The sequence below is a fragment of the Mesocricetus auratus genome, unplaced genomic scaffold (genome assembly GCF_017639785.1).
Source record: "Mesocricetus auratus isolate SY011 unplaced genomic scaffold, BCM_Maur_2.0 Super-Scaffold_100010, whole genome shotgun sequence".
NCBI lineage: Eukaryota > Metazoa > Chordata > Mammalia > Rodentia > Cricetidae > Mesocricetus > Mesocricetus auratus.
Window position 1 is genome coordinate 81,953,679 of NW_024429194.1, and position 20,433 is coordinate 81,974,111.

Here is a 20,433-nt window from a genome sequence, read left to right on the forward strand (position 1 = left end):
GTATCTCCCCACTTTGTCCCCACCTCCAGGCTCTGCAGGTTCTGGGTGCTTTCAAAGCGATCTATCCTTCTCTGTCTGGCCAGGACCACACTGAAGAATATTCTGGAATATCAGGGACGCCTTCACTTCCCCACTAGGTCACACACTGAGCAAGTGTTTACAGAGTAGTTACATGCTAGACTCTGTTCTGGGTTCCAGGCGCACAGGGCGGCTGACTGCAGAGTCCTGACCCCGGGGAAGCCCACAGTCCAGCGGGTTGGGTATGAGGATGCAGAGCATCGAGAATGAACAGGCAGGAAAGCTCAGGCGCCACAAAGATCACCCTGCAGCATCTTGGTTCCTCCAGGGTGTGCAAGGTCAGAGCTGGCCTGCTTGAAGAGCACACCTGAACTTTAATCCGGACCTCAGTTCTGGAGGGAGCCACCGGTTCAAAGGCTTTAAGGGGGGCAGGGGCAGGGTTGTGGACTGAGCTCGGTGGCCAGTGGTGTTGGCAACACGCCCAGGGGCGCGGATTTGAGACCTGGCCAGCACAGCAGCTCCTGCAGGCCTCCAGGACCGAAAGTTCAATATTTGAGAGCCTATCATGGGGGGCGCCATTTTGTTCTCTTCACCGGGACGTAACAGGCCCGGAGGCGACAAGCTACCGCCCGAGGCCACACAGCGGCGCCACAGCCGGGGTCCCGCCGAGCCCCTTCCGTGCGGGTGCTGTCAGCCACTCAGAACGCACTCCTGTCTTCTCAGGACGGAAGTGGGGGGCGGGGAAACTTGTGGCTCCGCCCCGATCCGCCCACCATAGCGCTCCTGACTGGCTCCGCAGAGCGGCCCCGCCTCCGAGGTGTTGCGACTGGGGTGGGTCTTTGGGGGAGCGGCCGGCCGAGTAGCGGGTGTAGAACAGCGCAGCTACTGCCTTCTCCGCCACCATGGGGTCCCAGCTGAGCACGGTAGGTGGTAGGGGTCCGGGGTTGCCAGGCGCGTGGGGACACAGGACGATCCGGGACACCCAGCATCCGTTCAGGCGCACTGCGCCCCACCCGGCCCCATGCTCACCGTGACTCACACCCTGGCTAGTGGCCGCGCCTCGCCGGCCCTGCTGCAGGCCAGAGGGGCGCCCGGGCGCGGGGCGGGCACTGGGGGGACCCTCCTGGCTGTGCACGAACGTGACAGGGTGTGCCCGCGTGAATGGACGTGACTTGGGAGTGTCAGAAAGTTGGGGCGGCTGAGAATGTGAAATGCATGCATCTGTACGAGTGCACAGGTAAGGGTTTTGTGAACGTGTGTAAGTGTGCAGGTGTGTTCGTGGAGGAACCACGAACCAATAGGTGTGTGTGTGTGTGTGTGTGTGTGTGAGAGAGAGAGAGAGAGAGAGAGAGAGAGAGAGAGAGAGAGAGAGAGAGAATGAAGGTGTGGGCGTGAAGACACGCATGTGTGAATAGTGGACACGTGTGATCTGGTGTGGGCCAGAGAACTTTGGGGTGCATGTGTGGTGTGCATGGGCAAAGTGTGTAGGATATCGCTAGACCAGGGATTGGGTGCATCTTCCTGCCATAAACAAGGCCATGATTTTTCATGCTGTCACTTTCTGCTGTCACACGCAGGCCTTGGCTGTGCTGTCAATGAAGTATCACTTAGACTTGGCCACCTGTCACACAACTATGTTGTCACTAAAGTGTCATTAGACTTGGCCACCGGCCCAGGGCACTTAGGCTGCTGGGGCCTTCTAATGTTTAGAAATCTACCCTCTTGCTGCAACTCTGGGGGCCCCCTTGGCAACCCTGGAGACCACCTCCTCTCCCTGGTTTCTTTTTTCTTTCTTTTTTGCATTTGTTTATTTATTATGCATACGTTGTTTTGCCTGCATGGCCATAAGAGGGCACCAGATCACATTACAGAGGGTTGTGAGCCATTATGTGGTTGCTGGGAATTGAACTCAGAACCTTTGGAAGAGCAAGCAGTGCTCTTAACTGCTGAGCCATCTCTCCAGCCCCCTCCCTGATTTCTTTTTTTGTTGTTGTTTTTTTGTTTTTTCGAGACAGGGTTTCTCTGTATTGTTTTGGAGGCTGTCCTGGAACTCGCTCTGTAGACCAGGCTTGGTCTTGAGCTCACAGAGATCCACCTGCCTCTGCCTCCCAAGTGCTGGGATGAAAGGCGTACGCCACCACCGCCTGGCCCTCTCTGATTTCTTAAGAATATCCATGTGGAGTGTGCCCAGCCCCAACTGCATAAGCACATCCTGGCCTTGAGGTGCCCAGCTCTTTAGATGTGGGAAAGTTAGGCCAGCACCTGTCTTGGAGAGTGTCCTCCTTTCCTTGAGATCCAAGACTTCTGGTGAAGACAGGCAACTGTCTTCTTGGTCGCATTTGCTTTTGAGAGAGTGGCCAATTCAGGATGGTCCATTCAAGGGGCAACCTGGCCCAAGGCAAACCTGTGGCATCGCCCCAAAGTGACATCACCCCACAATGACATTCTGACCAGTTTCCCCAGAGACTGCTCTTGGCCCCCTCCCTCCCCTGCTTTCCAGGCTCTGCTCACCTTCTGGACCATGTTGGTGGGTTTGTCATAGCACTCAGCACCTGGCTATTGCATCCATTCGTGTTAAGTCAACATGAGTTCCTTGCAGGCAGCAGACCTCTGTCAAATTATCAGGAGATTCCCACCCTGGCCTCATTTGTCCGAGGGTTGCTTGCTATTGTCCTTGACTTATGGGACCAACTGGGGTCCCACTTAGTCCCCAGTACCCACAGTATACACAATCCAGCCTCCATGTGCTCTGTGGGTAGCAGCTGGGCATCGGGTGTACCAGACGTCTTATCTGGGCCATGCAGGCCCTGTGGGAGGCCTCCTGTATATACTGGGGGCCCCATCCCAGAGGACGGCACTCAAGTCAGCTATTCGAGTGGAAAACACTGCATGCTTAGCCTGCTATTCTGGATTGTCTCTCTGTCTGTCTGTGAGTTCCAGCAAGCCCTGACAGACCTATTATTACTCTTCCCACTGGCTCAGCAACCCTGAGCCTGGTTGGTAGCTTAGAACCAACAAGGGTGGCTCAACTACCCACCTGTTCCTCCTCCTGGGCTCCCTTCCCCCACACTTTGGAGCCCAGCCCAGAGCCCCCCTGCTTCAGGACTTCCTCCATTTCCTCCTACTTCCTCCCACTTAGAACAAGACCAGGAGGGCTGTGGTCACTTGATCTGGCAGGACAGCTGACAAGTGGGTGACAGGCAGGTAAGCGAGTTGGTGGCTGGTTTATTGAAGCCCCAGGTCAGGGAGCTGGCACCGGGAGGGAGGCCGGGACTGGGCTCTGTGCCCGCTCTCCCGATTCAACCTGGGCAGACTGGTTTCCAGGGTCCTAGAGGGAAAGATGCCAGAGAGCAGCCAGGCAGGGTGTCCTTCGGGTGGGAGGCAGACCGTGCACCCCTTAGCTATGATGATAAGTGAGTTCGGGGCTCCCTCCTGGGTCCTGGCACCCAGTTTCCCTTATTCCTCTTTACTGTCAGAGCAAGGAGAAGAAGGGGTGGGTTTCTTGGTACATGGGATGGCCTGAGGGTCAAAGTCTGGGAAGCAGCTGCCCCCAAGTACTTGTAACTGGTTGGGGTAAGATGGTGTGTGTGTGTGTGTGTGTGTGTGTGTGTGTGTGTGTGTGTGTGTGTGTGTGTGTGTGTGTGTTCGTGTTCATACGGCTGGGGAGGAACTGGGGCAGTGACTTGGCCTCAGCCATCTGCCTCCTGTTTACTTGGCCACTGCCGCTGGGACTAGGGTGGTGCCATGGAGGGATGGGGACAACCTGTTTACTCTATGCCAGAGAGGACACAATACACCCAGCCCTCTGGTGACTGAGTCTCGTTGGGCTTCTAACTATTGGAGATCAGCCTTCACTCGACTGCTCCTGGCCTTGGTTCAGCTCCCTGTGACTGGGTCTGTCTCCCCCTCCAGTTTGAGCTCCTTGAACATGGAGTTTAGGCCTGGATCACACACATATACAGGAGTGCCTGCTGACGCTGTTGACTGAATGACTTGTCACAGCTACCTTTCTAGATAGGAATTTTTATGTTAGAAAAGGTTGGCCTCTCACTTCTCAGTGTCCAGAAGTAACCCTGGACTCAGGCTTGTTACTAAAGCGCCTGTTTTCTTACCTGAGTTGGGAGTACCTCCCAGATGCAGCCTGAGGGTTGAGGTAAGAGGGCAGTGCCTGTTGAGAGCAGCCAGGAGGCTAGTCCTAGCTCCTGAAACCTGTACCTTCTGAGCATGCTCCAAGGCTAGGAGCAGATGGCCTGGCTCCCTCCATAGCCTGTGCTAAGCCTACGGTCTGTAGGGGAAATAGGAAAGGCTGAACCCTTCTCTCACTAGGGAGAAGTCTTGGCTTTTACCCTGCTTCTGGAACTTTCTAGACAACATAAGCCAGAGAGACATGAAGGGTCGGGAGAGAAGGATGTTGTTGTCCTTTTCGGTAATTGCACGAATGTTTGCTGAGTGCCTCCTGTACCAAGTACTGGGATAGTGGTGAGCAGGCAACCCTAAGTTACCTGGAGGCAGGAGAGGTAAGCCATTCTGAGCCCAGGACTGTGGAGCGGCTGTGTGCACCCTAGCTTATGTTCAGGGACCTACCCAGGGTCCTGACGCAGGAGTGTCTACAAAGACTCTGCCCTCAAAACTGTCCAGCATTGGTGGGTTTAGGGTGAGTGAGGATTGTGGGCTGGCCCACACATGGAACCAAATCTGAACTCCATGTTGGGCCTCTGTGAGCCTCCTTTGTTAAATAGGGACGTGGTGACCGCTGCACTTCTTGTGTTAGTCACTTTTCCATTGTTGTGATAAACAACTTAAGGAAGAGTTTGTTTTGACTCATGGTTTCAGAGAGTAGAGTCCACCATGCAAGGACAGGAAGCTGGGGGATTACATCTCAACCACACACAGGAAGCAGAGATTGCTGTCGGCCCCCAGTGAGGTACTTCCTCCACAAGGCTATACCTCCTAAAGGTTCTAGGATGTCCCTAAACAGCACCATGAACTGAGGACCAAGTGTTCGAATCCATGAGCCTATGGGGGATATTACCTGTTCATGCCACGGTAGAGGGTCAGGAATAATCCAGGTGTGTGGCAGCCCTGGGAGGCCAGCTGCGGGCCAAGGGGACTCCAGCTGGTGAGCCTGACTGTGTACTCAGATCCCTGCTGGGAAGATAAAACAGGGCACAGGTCCAGTTGGGTGGAGTCATTGGTGCTCATTTCCAGGGCTCCTGACAGTGGTGGCTTCTGGATATAGTTTTGCTATGTGCCATGGAACCATCTAGCAGAAAAAAATCCCAACCCCAGAGAGCTTACAGAGAAGTTGAGGCTATGAAAAGTCACCAAGGGCCTGGTTAGTAGGCGTGGCTCCTCAGGAAAGACTTAGTATTTGAGTTGGGTTCTGAAAGATCCATGGGAGAGGCTGGTTAGATGCATCTAAAGGCGGGCGCTGGGGGCAAGGAAAGTGTGCCAAGGCTGGAGCAAGGTGAGCTGTGGAGGGAGCAGGGAGAGGAGGCCCGTGTTGGAGCCGCAGATCGGGTGCTTTGAAGGTAGGAACGCTTGTGGGTTTGGTGGGAGTGGAGCAGCCTGCTGGTTGGGGAAGCTGGCGCTGGAGATACGCTTGGGCCTTCTTTAGGGTCATGGTATCTGGGCCTGGGCTGAGGATTGTGGTGTGGGCACAGTAGGACTTGTCCCCAGAGGTGGCTTATGAACAGCAAGATGGGACTAAAAAGTCCTGAAGTCAAATTGCAGTCTCATTCTTATTTGGTTTTGTCCCCATGGCCAGCCACTTATTTACCCTGAGAAAGCTGGCAGATGGTGGCATGAATATGATCATTGGTGTGACTCGGGCCAGGGCGATTCTCTCAAGCCTGTTTCCCCTCTGTGGCTTGGAGTAGCCACTAAACCTGCAGTCAAGGGCTGAAGTGTGGTGGTCCCAGGGACACATGGCCTTGTCCTTGATGCAGTGCCAGCTCAGGGCAGGGTGATTCTCTCAAGCCTGTTTCCCCTCTGTGGCTTGGAGTAGCCACTAAATTTTAGTCAAGGGCTGAAGTGTGGTGGTCCCAGGGACACATGGCCTTATCCTTGATGCAGTGCCAGCTCAGGGCTCATGGCTGGTGTTTGCTCTGTGCATGGCCTTTGGAAGCCTCATTCACTTTCTTCAGAGTCCCAAGACTTACGGGACCCTTTCTTGGTTCTTCAGCGAGCCTTGGGACAGGTAAGGTGCTTACATGATGCTGGGCACAATAGTTCTCATTAAATGGGTGTGGTCCAGCAACGGGCCCTTTTTAGACCCTATGGGTGGTATGCCAGGGGCCTATGGGGTGAGGCCCTGGCCAGGAGAGAGGCAGTTTGTTTTGAGCCCAACAAAGGGCCCTTGGCTGCTGGGGATGCTGGGACCTGCAGGGCCGGTTTGGGGGTGAGGGTGTGTCAGGTTACTGTTCCTCTACTTCTCAGGTTGCATATCCCCCTGGGAATCAGGAGGCCCCCAGCTTAGCTCATGCTCCTTGGGAGGAGCCATTCTGCATATGGGACCAGAGGCTCAGGCAGGGTGCCCTTCTGAGCTGCTGGAGGGCGGGGAGTCCTGACAGGGCTTTGAGAGAGCAGGCCAGTGAGGCTGAGCCTTGAGAGCAAGAGTATCTATCCTTCCTTACGGGGTACAACAGGACCAACCAAATGGCTCAGTGGGTGGGTGACAGTACTTCTCCTGTGATCCAAATACCAGATAGAAATAACCACTGAGGAAAGAGCTTTTGACTTGTAATTTCAGTCTGTCTTGGTGGGGAAGTTATGGCCGTAGAAGTAGGAGCCTGTGGTTGAGGCTGTTCACATCCCTGCTAACCAGGAAGCCCCGAGAAAGGGCCAGGGCCAGATCCAGTGACTCACTTCTTTTAGCTACGCCCAACTTTCCAAAACAGCTGCCCAGGGCTACTCAACCAGTGAGGAGCAGTGCCCAGCCCATTGCTGAAGGCAGAGCCCAGCACCCGGGGAGAGAGCCTCAGGGTCATTATTTTTGGGGAGTGACTCAACTTCTCCAACCTCACTGGCTTGTTTCCTTGGCTCTGAGAGGAAGTGAGGAGAAAGTGTGGAGTCAGTGACTCCTAGGAAACTGGTTCATAAATGCCTGGAGGCCTGTGGCCTGTGTAGGGCTCTCAGATTCTGAGTGGGGCTGAGAACTGGAACTTGGGTCTGGGGTTTGACTCAGCTGGTAGAGTACTTGCCCAGAATGCACGACACACATGGCTGTAATCTCCACAGTTGAGAGGGTCAGAGGTCCAGAGTTTCCTAAACTTTCCTGTGACACTGGGCAGATGGCTGACTGATGGATGTGGCAGGCGTCGTGAGTCTGGTTCTCATAGTTAGTTTTTTTCTAATGGACTGTCAAATGGAGCTCCCTGGACAGGGCTGACAGAGAAAGGTCACAGGAGGAAAGGCTTGGAGATGCTGGTGAAGTGTCACCTGTGAGGGAGGGGCAGGGCTTCTTCCTGCCCTGTGTTGACCTCGGGCCCACTCCGTCCCTGCAGCTGAGCCGCGTGGTGCTGTCTCCCGTGTGGTTCCTCTACAGTCTCTTCATGAAGCTGTTTCAGCGCTCCTCACCTGCCATCACCCTTGAGAACCCCGACATCAAGTACCCGCTGCGGCTCATCGACAAGGAGGTGACTGCCCCACCCACCTACGCCCCGCATTCCTGTGACTCCTGGGTACCCCCTCTGTTATCTGCCCATTTTACAGATGGAGAGACACAGGGATGTCCCTCCTAAGGCCATGGAGGGATCCAGACCCTGCTCTCCATTGTGTGAACTCCTTTGAAAGCCACAGTGGGTAACCAGTGAATTTGTTGGTCTCATTTACAAAGCCTGGGTGACTGTGGGTGACCCCAAAGCAGCCTCACCCCGCCATGGATGATGGGTTTCCTCACAAGGTTTAGGTGGAGGGCCCCCTTGAGTCAACCCTGTGCACTATAGCACCTCCAGGAGGCCCCTAGGCTGGGTCAGCTAAGGCCGAGACAGCTGATGGGAGGTATAGAAGGGAGTGGTCAGAATCTCAGGTGAGGGTTCACCACCCTCCTCAGCCCATCCTTCTGTGAGAGAAAGTCAGCCACAGGCCCCATCTGGGGGTGAGATGTCTCTTGGGAGTAGTCACAGCTGCTCTGAAGAAGACAGTAACTGTTATATTGGGGGTAATGTAATACCCTATGAACGTCTCCCACCGTGGTCACTGTCCATGGAATATCAGAGTGGAAGAGTCCCTTTGGGACTTTTGGTACATACCCCTACTTAGTCTGGGGAGCAGGGTGAGAGGCTGAGCACCCTGCCCCTGCCCTGTGGTAGATAACAGCCTGGTCTTCGTAGCCTGGATGTCTTCCTCTTGCTGCCTCTGTGAACTACGTCTGGTCAGGACTGAGGCTAAGCTTCTCCACTCCTGCTCAGCTGCCTTTCCTTCTCCTCGGGGCCCTCCCTGCTCTATTCCTGGCTTCCCCTACTTGCTTCCAGAAGGGTGTGGCAGGAAAACCGAGTCAGGGAGCAGAGAGTCAAAGCCTAGAGGAGTGAAGGAGCCTTGGCTTCAGGGCCTGGCCCCGGGTCTTCCTGGGGTGCATGGCCATGGGACTGACCATCTCAGTGGGGAGCTGATGGGACTTATGTATGTAAGTCTGTAATGTTCCCAGAGTTGTAGAGGAGACAGAAGGGAAAAATTCAAAAGAGACCTGTGGCTTCTCAGTAAGTCTTACACATATGTAGTAGACACATACTTTTTTTCTTACCAAAATGGAGATCTCATTTTTTGTTTTTGTTTTTGCCTTTTTTTTGTGTGTGTGTGTGTGTGTGTTTTTTTCCGAGACAGGGTTTCTCTGTATTGTTTTTGGAGGCTGTCCTGGAACTCGCTCTGTAGACCAGGCTGGCCTCAAACTCACAGAGATCCACCTGCCTCTGCCTCCCAAGTGCTGGGATGAAAGGCGTACGCCACCAGCGCCCGGCTCCTTCAGTTTTTTAAGACAGGGTTTCTCTGTGTAACCACCCTGGCTGTCCTGGAACTCTCTCTGTAAGACCAGGCTGGCCTTGAACTCAGAGTGCTGGGAATAAAGGAGTGTGCCACCATTACTTGATCAGCATCATGTTTTAATAATGTATTTATTTTTATCTTATGTGCACATTTTATGTATTTTACCTACATCTACAACTGTAAGGGTGTTAGATTCTCTGGAACGGGAGTTACATACAGACAGTTGTGAGCTACCATGTGGGTACTGGCAATTGAACCGGAATCCTTTGGTAGAGCAGTCAATGGTTCTAGCTGCTGAGCCATGTCCAAAACAATACAGAGAAACCCTGTCTGTTAAAACCAAAAAAAAAAAAAGAAAAGCTGCCTCGTGTCCCAAGACTGTCTAGTGTCTTTTATGAGACCACACAGTGGATGAGCACACGGCATTTCTGGAGTTCAGCTTCTTCCCCTCCCCCTCACAGCCTGGTGCTGCTCTTCTCTGTCAGCAGGTGGACCTGCTTTGTGGTCCTGCCAAGACGCCCCGTGAGATGCTGTCTTAGTAGCTATCGGTACTTCCTTCAAAAAACCCCCAAAGGGTAGTGTCTGTCCTTGGCCCTTAGGCCCAGTCAATAGTGCTGGACTCTGCCCCTAGTCAGCTGGAGTCCGCATTCGGCCTGGTCCAAAGGTTCTGGGAGGTGGAGTGGCCCACAGCCTTGCCCTGGGTTCTCTCTGTTCAAATGTGCAGGGTGGGGCTCCCCCGCCCAGCACCCTCCTTGTGCTGACTTAGTCCTGAGTGGCATGGCCTTCTCTCAGTCTGGCCTAAGATGGGGTAGCCTGCATTTCACCTCCAGGGCTAGTGCTGTGGCCAGAGCTCACTGGCAGACTTCCCGATCCTCCTGGAGGGGTCTCAGGACGCTGTTCCTCAGTCCTTTCCTTAGGCTGTAAGCAGCCCCTGACCATCCCTGGAGGGGACGTGGCCGCCACAATCCAGCTGCTGACTATGCCTTAGTGCCCAGCATGTGGAGGGTAGAGGCCTGACTTTGGGCTCTTGACCTTGGCCGACCCCGGCACCTCCCAGACTGTGGAGGCTGCTATAGCCCCTGGCCCTACATAGCTCAGCCTCAGCCATAGCCACTCACTTCCTGTGGGCTCTTGGCTACAGTGACTTCTAGAACCTTCTACTGCCAGGCACGTAAGACCCCTCTCAGCTCTGCTCCTTTTCTGGTCTGGTCGTAAGTTGTTCCTGTTACCTTAGGCTCCCGCTGATAGTAGAGGGTGATCCTTCCCACCACCAAGTGGAATTTTCTGGATTGTCTGGTGTCCTCTCTGGGACTGTGTGTTCATTCTTGCTTTGACCATCCTGCTGTGTGGGCGAACATGAGCCTGACCCCCTCCCCCTGTGTGTGTGTGTGTGTGTGTGTGTGTGTGCTGGTGACATCGATGTCACTGCAGAGGGATTGGGGGCTCTGAGATTCAGCAGCTCTGCCTCTTTGCAGATCATCAGTCATGACACACGGCGCTTCCGCTTCGCCCTGCCTTCACCCCAGCACATCTTGGGCCTTCCCATCGGTGAGTCCGTCCAACCCAGCCCATCTCCTTGGAGTCCAGGGGGAGGAGGGGCAGCGTGCCTAGCCTTGCAGAGTGGGCCTATGTCCGTCCCCCTCCCCCACAGTGGCACCAGCATAGGTGTAGAGACCAGCGCTGAGGTGTGTGTGCTAGAGTGTCCCTTGTGAGGTGGGAGGGAGCAGTGGGAGCCAAGGCCAGGCCAGAGTTTAAGTGTGGGACAGTGTAGGGCCATGGGAAGGTAAGCTTCTGGGGAGATAGCGCCTGACCCCAAATGACCCCTCCCCGTCTTACAGGCCAGCACATCTACCTCTCAAGTAGGATCGATGGGAACCTGGTCATTCGGCCCTACACCCCCGTCTCTAGCGATGATGACAAGGGCTTCGTGGACTTGGTGGTCAAGGTGGGGTCCCCAGGGCATGTCGGCAGGTGACGGGGAGGGGGTGGGGGTGGTAACCTGCTTCCTACTCAGGTAGCAGAGAAGGGGAGTGGGTGTTGACCCAGTGAAGAGGGAAGAGGGAAGGAAGCCTTCCGGGTGTAAAGACTCTGAGGTCAGAGGGCTTGAGAATTGACATCCAAAAGTGCAGAGCAGAACCGGGCGTTGGTAGCGCACACCTTTATTCCCAGCTCTCGGGAGGCAGAGGCAGGCGGATCTCTGTGAGTTCAAGGCCAGCCTCGTCTACAGAGCGAGTTCCAGGACAGCCAGGGCTGGTTATACAGAGAATCCCTGTCTCAGAAAACAAGCAAACAAAACAACAAAAATCGTGGAGCAGGGTCTTGAAGGCTAAATGGTAGAGACATCCATAGGGCTAGACAGGGCCTTGTGTGTCCCAGTCCGGCTTGGGACTTTGTCCAGAAACAAAGGAAATGGTCATGGACCGTTGGTTGGAATCTCTGGTCAGATAAGAGGAGTGCAGGGAGATGGGGGTGTGTGCGGTGTGCGTCTAGCAGGGAGGGAGGGGGGAGGGAAGAGAGAGAGGGAGGGAGGTGGGCAGTGTAGGGGGGGGGAGGGAAGGAGGGAGGCAGAAGAGAAAGGGAGAGGGAGGGAGAGAGGCCGTAGATGGCAGCCCTTCCTGAGTGTCCGTGGCCCTGCTGGCCTGGGTGCACCAGAGCCTATGACAGTGCTCTGCCCGCCTCTCCCCTCCCCACCATGTCCTGCTTGTCTCCAAGGTCTAGGCCCCTGGGAAGATGGCTCAGCCCTGACAGGGGCAAGGCTGCTCCTCTGTGTCCATATTCTTAGGCTGTTTGTATCACAGCCTCCCCTTTCCCAAGACAGTAATCCCACAGGGGCTGGAAGGAAGTTGCTTCAAGGGGGATGTTTGTGTGACTGAAGCGTGTTCCAGGAGGGGGCTGGCCGAGTTGATGTGCTGAGCCTTATTGCTGGCAGATGTGGACATACAACCTCAGCTGGTACAGCATGGCCGTCCAGCTGGTCGCCCGGTGTGGCAGGTGGAAGCCTTGCCTTTGTGAGGTGTGGGGTGAAAGACTTAGGTTTGGGTGAATGGGACCTTAGGAGAGCCTGGGGTACAGCAAGGCTGGGTAGGGACTGAGAGACACCTGTGTGGCTTGCAGGTTTACTTCAAGGACACCCATCCCAAGTTTCCCGCTGGAGGAAAGATGTCCCAATACCTGGAAAACATGAATATTGGAGACACCATTGAATTCCGGGGCCCCAACGGGCTGCTGGTCTACCAGGGCAAAGGTGACTGGAGCAGGCATCCCTGGGAGCTGGGAAAGATCCTAGGAACTGGAGAGAGACTCTGCGGGGGCGGGGCAGGTGGTGTTCTCCCCTGTTTTGGTTCTTTGGCAGTTTAACGGATAAGTGGCCAGTACAGGGGCTGCCCCTGGCTGGGGCATTGCTTTGCCTACTCAGTGCCCCCAAACTACCCAGCCAGTGTCTGAGTGGGGATCCTTCACTCTGCCTCCCTCTGCTCTCTCTTTCCCATGAGAGGACTCATTTGAGCGGGGTCCTGGATTCTAGTTGTCACTCCAACAGGGCCGTGGCTGTGTGGTGTTCTCTTTGCCCTGGACCCTGTAGGGCTTAACTGCTTCAATCACCCATCGTTCTCTTCCTAGGGAAGTTTGCCATCCGTGCAGACAAGAAGTCCAGCCCCGTTGTCAGGACAGTGAAGTCTGTAGGCATGATTGCAGGAGGGACAGGTAAGGGCTGGAGCCCCAGCTGAGCTGTGCTGGGTTAGGATGTGTGGATGGGAAGAGGCAGGTCTGAGGCCAGGCCTGGGTGTCCCAGGCCTCCCCAGTGGGTGGGGTCCCTGTTTTATAGGTATCACCCCAATGCTACAAGTGATCCGTGCTGTCATGAAGGACCCAGACGACCACACTGTGTGCTACCTGCTCTTTGCCAACCAGGTCAGTGAACAGTCCCCAGAACAGGCAGGCTTGGGGCTTGGCCAGGCCCTGTACAAGCTTCTGAAGGCTCTGCAGCGGTGCCGAGGATGTCTGGAACGAGGGGCAGGGCAGACATTCTTGGCAGCAGCAGATGTGGGTGGCTGCTAATGAGGGAGCCCTGGGCCATCTCCCTCTCCTAAACTCCTTCCTCCACACTTGCTCCTGCCTTGGCCTAGGGCAGAGACCGGAACTCTGGTAGACTGGGAGGACACTGAAATGCCTGGGCAGAGACAGGGCTGCCTGGGATGCAGCCCTCTAAGCATGGTTGAAGCCTGGCTTTTGTGCCCTGCTGTGTAGCATGAGGAGCTTATCCTTTCTTCTTACTGGTAGTCTAGGCTGATGAAGCAGGACTGTCACAAGAGCCTTCTCAGGTCCTATGTTTTGTGGCCAAATATGAAATTATGTGATGTCTCTGGGGGACCACGCTGAGTCCCACCTGTCCCGGCGGTGTAGAGGCGAGACCTGGCACCTTGTGCTTCTCAGATATGGCCCAGGTCATCTTGTCCCCAGGGTCTGTCAGGCCCAGCTCTGCACTGCCCATGTATCAGGCACAGTGGCCCAAGGGAAGCATGTCCTGTCCCAGATCAAGTCTCAACTGTCCCGAGACTTGGTGCCTGCACAGCTGTAGAAAACACATTGATGTCCACACTGGGGCCTTGGCTAGACCAAGGAGAGAGAAAGAGAGAGCTTAAGCTGGCCGTAAACCTACAAAGTGGAGGGTGGTCCTGAACTCATGATCTTGCTGCCTCTGCCTCTGGATGCTGGAATTGTAAGCATGAGTCACCGTGCCCGCCTCACAGGCTCCATTTATAGTTTTGGTTGTGAGCATAGCCTTTAACGACTGAGCCATCCCTCCAACCCTACAGGCTCCATTTATAAGGACCCATTGGTTAGCTGTTTTGAGGGGCCCTGCAGGTGAGGTGACTAGAGGGGGCCACTATGTCACTAGGATTCTAGTGAGCTGCTGTGTGTGGCCCACAGGGGCATGACAGTCCACCCCTGGGTTGTCCCTGTCGAGATCCCCAAGGGCAGCTCCTGAGTCACCTTTCCTGACTGGGTGGCCTGTCTCCTGCAGTCCGAGAAAGACATCCTGCTTCGGCCTGAGCTGGAGGAGCTGAGGAACGAACATTCCGCTCGCTTCAAGCTCTGGTACACAGTGGACAAAGCCCCTGATGGTGAGTGTGGGGAGCCCCAGGTGGAGTGGGAGGCACCTAGACTCAGCCCTGAGCCTTCAGCAGCTCATTCTGCACGCATGGCCGTGGAAGAACTAGATCTCAGAGAGGGGAAGTTAAGTGCCCACATCCCACAGCTAGGATGCAGCAGAGGCAGGCCTGGAACCCCCATCTCCACACTGCTCTGCTGGACAGAGAAGCCACACTGTCTCCTTGGGCCTGGATCACCTTGGGTAGGCCTTGGGACAGTGCTGAGGGTTGGGGTGGCAGCTGCTATGTGGTTGGTAGTCTGTAGCAGTCTGTTTTTTCTGGTCACTCGCTCTGGAGAGCGGCTGGGATGCATGCTTGCCCTGACACTGCCGTGCACCTGCATAAGCTGTGGGCTCAGTTCACGGTGCTGTGGAGGGCCAGGCCCGTGCTGGAGTGAGGGGACAAGAACCCCAGACTCCCGGGACACTGCTCTCTGGGAACTGAGCTGTCCTGCTTTTCCTGCTCTGAGTAAAAAATGAGGCTGTAGGAGGTCATGTCAGTGTTGGGATGGGCCTACTCTGCAGGCATGAAGCCCAGGCATGACCTGCAGCATAACAAAAACTGGGCATGACACACGCTTGGCATCTCAGCGCTCAGGAGAAGTTCATCATTCTCAACCATATAGCAAGTTCAAGACCAGCCTGGGCCACATGGGACCCTAACCCCTTAAAATGATGACAACGACAATAACAAAAAAACGAACACTGCTGTCTTTGCTGTAAAGAAAGTAGCTGCCCCTACTTCCTCCAAGAGAGGGCAAAGGTAGACTGTTTCTAGTCACCCCGACAGAGGGCAAAGATAAACTTTCTAGCCACCCCTGACAGAGGGCAAAGATAGACTGTTCCTATTAACCCCAGGTGGAGGGGGCAGAAAGACAGTTTCTATTTATCTTTGGTAGAGAGAGCAGAGAACAAAGGGATGATAACACCCGAGTCCATCCTGATGGCGCCCAGTGGTCTACTGGGCTTACCTAGAAGCATGGCTGAGGGTCACTTGCAGGAACATGGTGACTAAAGTAGCCACATCACCGGGAAGCCCACCCCAGCGTGGGTGCCCACTCATGACCTGGCATCCCAGGAGCTCTCCGTGCACCTTGCAGGCAGCTCCACTGAAGAGTCCTTTCCCGTAGACCACCTGAGGGCCTTTGTAATTCCAGGGAGACTAATTTCTAGAGTTTTATGAGTCTTGGCCTCTGCCCTTCCCCAGCAGGAAGGAGTTTCAGTGGGAATAAACAGCTACTCCAGAGCATGTGGGCCAAGCCATGCCCGTGAGTCAGCCAGGCACCGGGTGTGGTGTGGGTGTGGGTGTGGGTGTCTGGACGGCTTCGCTTCTTTTGTAAAGTAGTGGGAGGGGGTATGCCTGGGAGGGCTAACTGGAGACTGCCCTCTAGAGGGCCAGGGCCAGTTCTGCCCCCTGGTGGCGGTCTGTGGAAATGTAGACCACCTTGCAGGGCTGGGCTGTCCCATCCCACCCCCAAACAAGGCTAGAGTTGGGTAATCAGCTGGCATTTCCCTTTTATCCAATACCACCCTGACCCACAAGGAAGCAGCAACAGGCCCTTGGGACCCAGACACAGGGCCAGCAGCCCACACATGTGGCAAGCGCTAGGCTTCCCCAGGGCTGCCTTTGGGACCTGGATTAGGAGACACCTTGTGAATGCCTTGGGAGCCTCTCCTCCATACCTGTCTGTGCTGTCAGACAGCTTGTTCCCAGGCAGCTGTCTGCCTGTGCCACGCCTTGTTCCAGGGGAATCCTAGGGAGCCTGCAGTGACTCACGCTGAGTCAGAGGGGTACAAATGGAATTTAGGAATGGAAGAAAAACAAGGACTCGCCTCAAGTGGAGTCAGGGATGGGCTCACACAGAAGCATTGCTGAGGAGGAAGACTGCCACAGTGGGCCTTGTGTGTCCCTGACATTCCCGACAGCCCGCATGCAAAGGGAAGTGCGCTCAGTTACTCAGCTCATGGAGTTTATGGACCGGAGGACCTGATGGAGAAAACACACTGGACTGGGACTGAATAGAGGAGATGTCATAGGCAGTGCCTCCCTGTCAGACAGTGCCTTTTAAAACAAGGATTGTGTGTGTGTGTGTGTGTATGTGTGTGTGGTGTGTATGTGTGTGTGTGTGTATGTGTCTCTGTGTGTGTGGTGTGTGTGTATGTCTGTGTGTGTGTCTGTGTGTGTGTGTGTGTGTATATGTATGTGTGTGTGTGTGTTTGCAGGTGCATTCCATGGCACATGTGTAGAGGTTAGCGGATAAGTTTGTAGAGTTCAGTTCTGGGAATGGAGCTCAGGTCACCAGTCTTGGCTTGCACAGCAAGTGCCTCTACCCACTGAGCCATCTCCCTGGCCTCGGTGCCTTTTATACCTTAGGTTTCTGTGCTGTTTCTGTTGGTGTTGAGGGCTTTGAGGAAGTGTGTCTGGGTTTCAGAGGGCAGAGACAAGCAAGAGATAACCCTGAGTGGATGGAGGGGTTGATTGAGGGGCCTCTGCCAGACCTGATGGAGTCCCGAGTCTCGAAGCAGCCACACTGGCAGGTGTCAGTTGTCCAGCATCCTCTGCTCTGAAACCAATCTAGAGAATGTGCCCATGGGGGGGGGGGCACAGCGCAGGGACTGGCCTGGTGCAGGTTCCCTCAGGTGGACTAAGAGGTATCAGAATTGTTCTGAACGTCCCGAACCAGCCAGCCAGAACCCACCCCAGCGGCCATGTGGTAGCTTCTTTCTGTATTTCCTGTTATGAGGGACAGGAGGGGTGGAGGTAGTATACACACAGGCCCAGGAAAGAGAGGGAGGTGGTGGCGGGACCTGGGGGGAGCAGCTGCCACCTGGTGCCCAGGCCTCACCAGTGACTTTGAGGGCTGTTCTTACAAGCTGTCCCTTCCAGGGACTTTGGTTTTGTTTAATTATTTTGAGGCAGTTTCACTCTGCAGTCCTCTAACTGGCCTTGAATTCACATCCTCACTTCCCTTGTCTCTCTCAAGTGCTGGGATTTCAGTCCTGAGCCTGTAATCTCTCCTGGCCTGCTCACTGTACTGAGTAGCAGTTTCAGGCGAGGGACCAGAACACAGCTGGGAACAAGACCCTGCTTTGTGGGGGCTGATTCTGGTGGCAGAAGAGTCAGGCAGGGAGCTTGCAGCTGGGGTTCAAGGTATAGAGAATGTCACTCCCACCAGCCCGGGCTGGTCACCTCCTTAAGGAGACTAGTTAGTTGGATGTGACCTTGAACATTTTTGGGTCCTCTGGGCATCCGTTTCTATAAAATGAAATCCGTATGCTGTACCCTGGGCGGGACACATGTTTAGCATGCATGGGCCGAACTCCATCCTAGACTAAATAATCCTATGATAGTTGTGGGGGCCCGTGGGGCAGTTTTGAAATTGTAAGGTAGGTGAGGGCAAGCAGGAAGGTGTGGGTTCAGGCGTGTGTAACATCTGGGAGAGGACAGGATGGACAGAAACCGTGGGTCAGGTGGGCAGCGGATTCCATTCTGACTGGACTGGTCTCTTGTTCTGCAGCCTGGAACTACAGCCAGGGCTTCGTGAACGAGGAGATGATCAGGGATCACCTTCCGCCCCCTGGGGAGGAGACGCTGATACTGATGTGTGGACCTCCACCCATGATCCAGTTTGCCTGTTTGCCAAACCTGGAGCGTGTGGGCCACGCCAAGGAGCGATGCTTCACCTTCTGATGGCCGGATGCTGGCCACTCCCATGCCTGCTGCTCATGTATTCACCGCAGCGCCTGTCCCTTGTCACCACTGTCCCTCACTCTGACATAAGCACACATCCATACTGGGGCCTGGGTTCAGCCTGGCCTGCCCAGCCCTGGTCTTCCAGCTGCACTGGCCCCTGAGGGGCCTTTGGGATCAGGACTTTATATCAGGTGGCCCCTGCTAACCACTTTCTGCATAGGCTTCTGTTTGGCACTAACTAGCCATTTTCAGAGATGTCCCATGACCACCCCCTTACACACACACACAGCTGTCAGTACCATGTCTACCCATCGTCATGGACCAGTCTACAGAAAGGAAAAGGGAAGGGTAGCCGCCGCAGTCCCAGGATCCATGCCTACCACCCACCCACCTGCCTTAGGCCATGGCCTGCCCTGTGCCCCTAACACTACACTATACAGTCATGCCCAGAGGTTCTCTGAGGTAGTGACAAGCTACCCCCACTGCTGGCCAAGAGTTCCTGGGGCAACACATGGCCCCTTCCAAAAGCTGGTGTCCCCCTATAGCCTTGGGTGCCCTAAGTCGTCAGTGGGACAGACAGAGCGTGGTAGACCTTGGGGTCCCCGGCTTGGTCTGGCCTGTTTCTCTATCCCAAGCCTTGCTCCTGCCTGGTCCCCAGCCTGGGGGAGGGCTGCTGAGTGTGCCTCTTGTTGAGACAGACCCAGTGCCCGACACTGCCCAGCAGGTGATGTCTCCTGCACCCTGGCTTTTTTTTAGTCATTTATGGGCAAACAAGAGTTGAAGTAAACCTTTGCTAATACTGGTCCTTCTAGAGTCTCCATGGGGATGGCCAGGGAGGGGCAGGAGGGCCCTGTGGCACAGGCTTTATTTTTTTCAGATATGCATTTTATTGCCTGTTCAGAGTTTGGGGAGAGGGGGAAGTAGACAGGAAGCCCACCCTTGTCACCTTACTGATGGCTGTCACTCTCCCAGGTCGGGACAGACCTGTGGAAGAGGGGAAGGGAGGCGCTCCTCTGCTCTTTCCTGGTCCACTGTCCCATGCTGAGGTTTCCCTGTGATGCCTCTGCCATTGCCTTTCCTTCCCTGGTCCCCAACCCTGCTCTCCTGGGAAAGTGGTAAGATGGTCACTTGCAGACAGCAGGAGGGAGTACGGCTGCTCTTACAACTCCAGGGAGGCCGCCTCTGGTGAGACAGCTGGGATGTGAAGGCCTGGTCCCGCTGGGCAGATGCTCAGGTCACTGAAAGACCCTGTCAAACATGAGGTGTGTTGGGGGAGGGGGGCAACTGGAGAGATGGCTCAGTGGTTAAAAGCAGTGACTGCTCTTCCGGAGGTCCTGAGTTCAGTCTCCAGCAACCACATGGTGGCTCACAACCATTTGTAGTGAGATCTGGTGCCCTCTTCTGGCTGGCAGGCAGAACACTATATACATAATAAATAATTCTTAAAAAAAAAAGCAGAGAGGGAGACACCTAGCGTTGATCTCTAACCTCTACATGTGCTGTACAGTTGGTGAATGTACGCACGCACGCACACATACATACATACAAGAACATAGGTGGCTAGAATCTAGAAAATGGTAAAGGAGGGGGTGGTGCTATACTCAAGGGAGTGAGCAGTAGGGAAAGAAACCCACATAAACACAAACACACGCACCCGCCTTAGCTAGTAAGTCCAGAGTGGAGCCAGGAAGAGCGTGAGGGGTCGCAGAAATGCCCATGGAAACCTCACCTACCCTATTATGTCCCTGGAAGGCTGCACACGGGACTCTTGTGTGCTCCACTTAGAATCTCAGGCCCCAACCAGTGTGAGCCATCGCCACAGGTTAGGTCTGTGCTGCCTGAGGGTGTGAAATCCGAGTGAGGGCTGGGGTTTGAAAGGGAAGGGATCGTCTTACTCTTCGAAAACCAACTAGGAGTAGGAGATGTGCTGGACTGCCCCAGGCCCTTTCTGCCTCAGTTTTCCAGCCCATCAATGGCCCCTTTATTTCCAGAAGTTGACCTTGGGGTGTGGAGAAATTGTGGGCATTTCAGACAGATCAGGATGGGTCAGGTATTCTGGCACTCGGGAGTCACAGAATACTGAGTGTTACACAGCTCAGATGGAAAGGTATCTTGGAGCTCGGGAGCTAAGGACCACCACAGGTCGCAGTAAGCATATCAGCTTACAGCCCTGCCTCAGGGAAAGGCTTCTCCAGTGTATCGGCTCTGCTCCAGCAGGACAGGGTCTTTCCAGCTGGGGATGTTCACCCAGTGTAGCAGTTTTGCTCGAGGTTTCTCAGGCGAAGTTGCTACAACAGGGAAGGATTCCCCAGCAAAAGTGTTACAGCCCTGCTCGCTCTGCTCTGCCCAGGGTCGCCCTCTGCTCGGTCGCCACCGCAAAAGATCTTCACCCAAAGCTCATCCAAGGGGTTTATTGGGAGGGTGGCTCTGGCAGAAGACAGCAGGATAGGGCAAACAGTCACAAAGCTGACCAGACACGGGGTTTATATAGGGCTTCCAGGGTAGGGATTGGTCAGATTTTAGTGCTGAGCTCAGATTGGCTAGATCTCCTGCTCAGGGATTGGTTAGTTTTCTGCACAGGATTAGGGTC

At 54.9% G+C, this 20,433-nt stretch overlaps 1 protein-coding gene across 2 annotated transcripts; it reads left to right on the forward strand.

Annotated features, from left to right (window-relative positions):
• The first annotated feature begins 805 nt into the window (after positions 1 to 805).
• On the forward strand, positions 806 to 18,642 carry LOC101842045 (NADH-cytochrome b5 reductase 3). 2 transcript variants are annotated; one of them, XM_040754082.1, is made up of 9 exons: positions 806 to 941; positions 7,524 to 7,655; positions 10,476 to 10,548; positions 10,839 to 10,945; positions 12,115 to 12,244; positions 12,619 to 12,702; positions 12,824 to 12,909; positions 14,024 to 14,123; positions 17,668 to 18,642. In XM_040754082.1, exons 1-9 carry the CDS (start codon positions 921 to 923, stop codon positions 17,838 to 17,840), a joined length of 906 nt encoding a protein of 301 aa, XP_040610016.1. In that variant the 5' UTR covers positions 806 to 920; the 3' UTR covers positions 17,841 to 18,642. The 2 variants fall into 2 exon arrangements, with proteins under 2 accessions (XP_040610016.1, XP_021081070.1); XM_021225411.2 differs by lacking the exon at positions 806 to 941 and adding an exon at positions 3,158 to 3,222.
• The last annotated feature ends 1,791 nt before the right edge of the window (positions 18,643 to 20,433 follow it).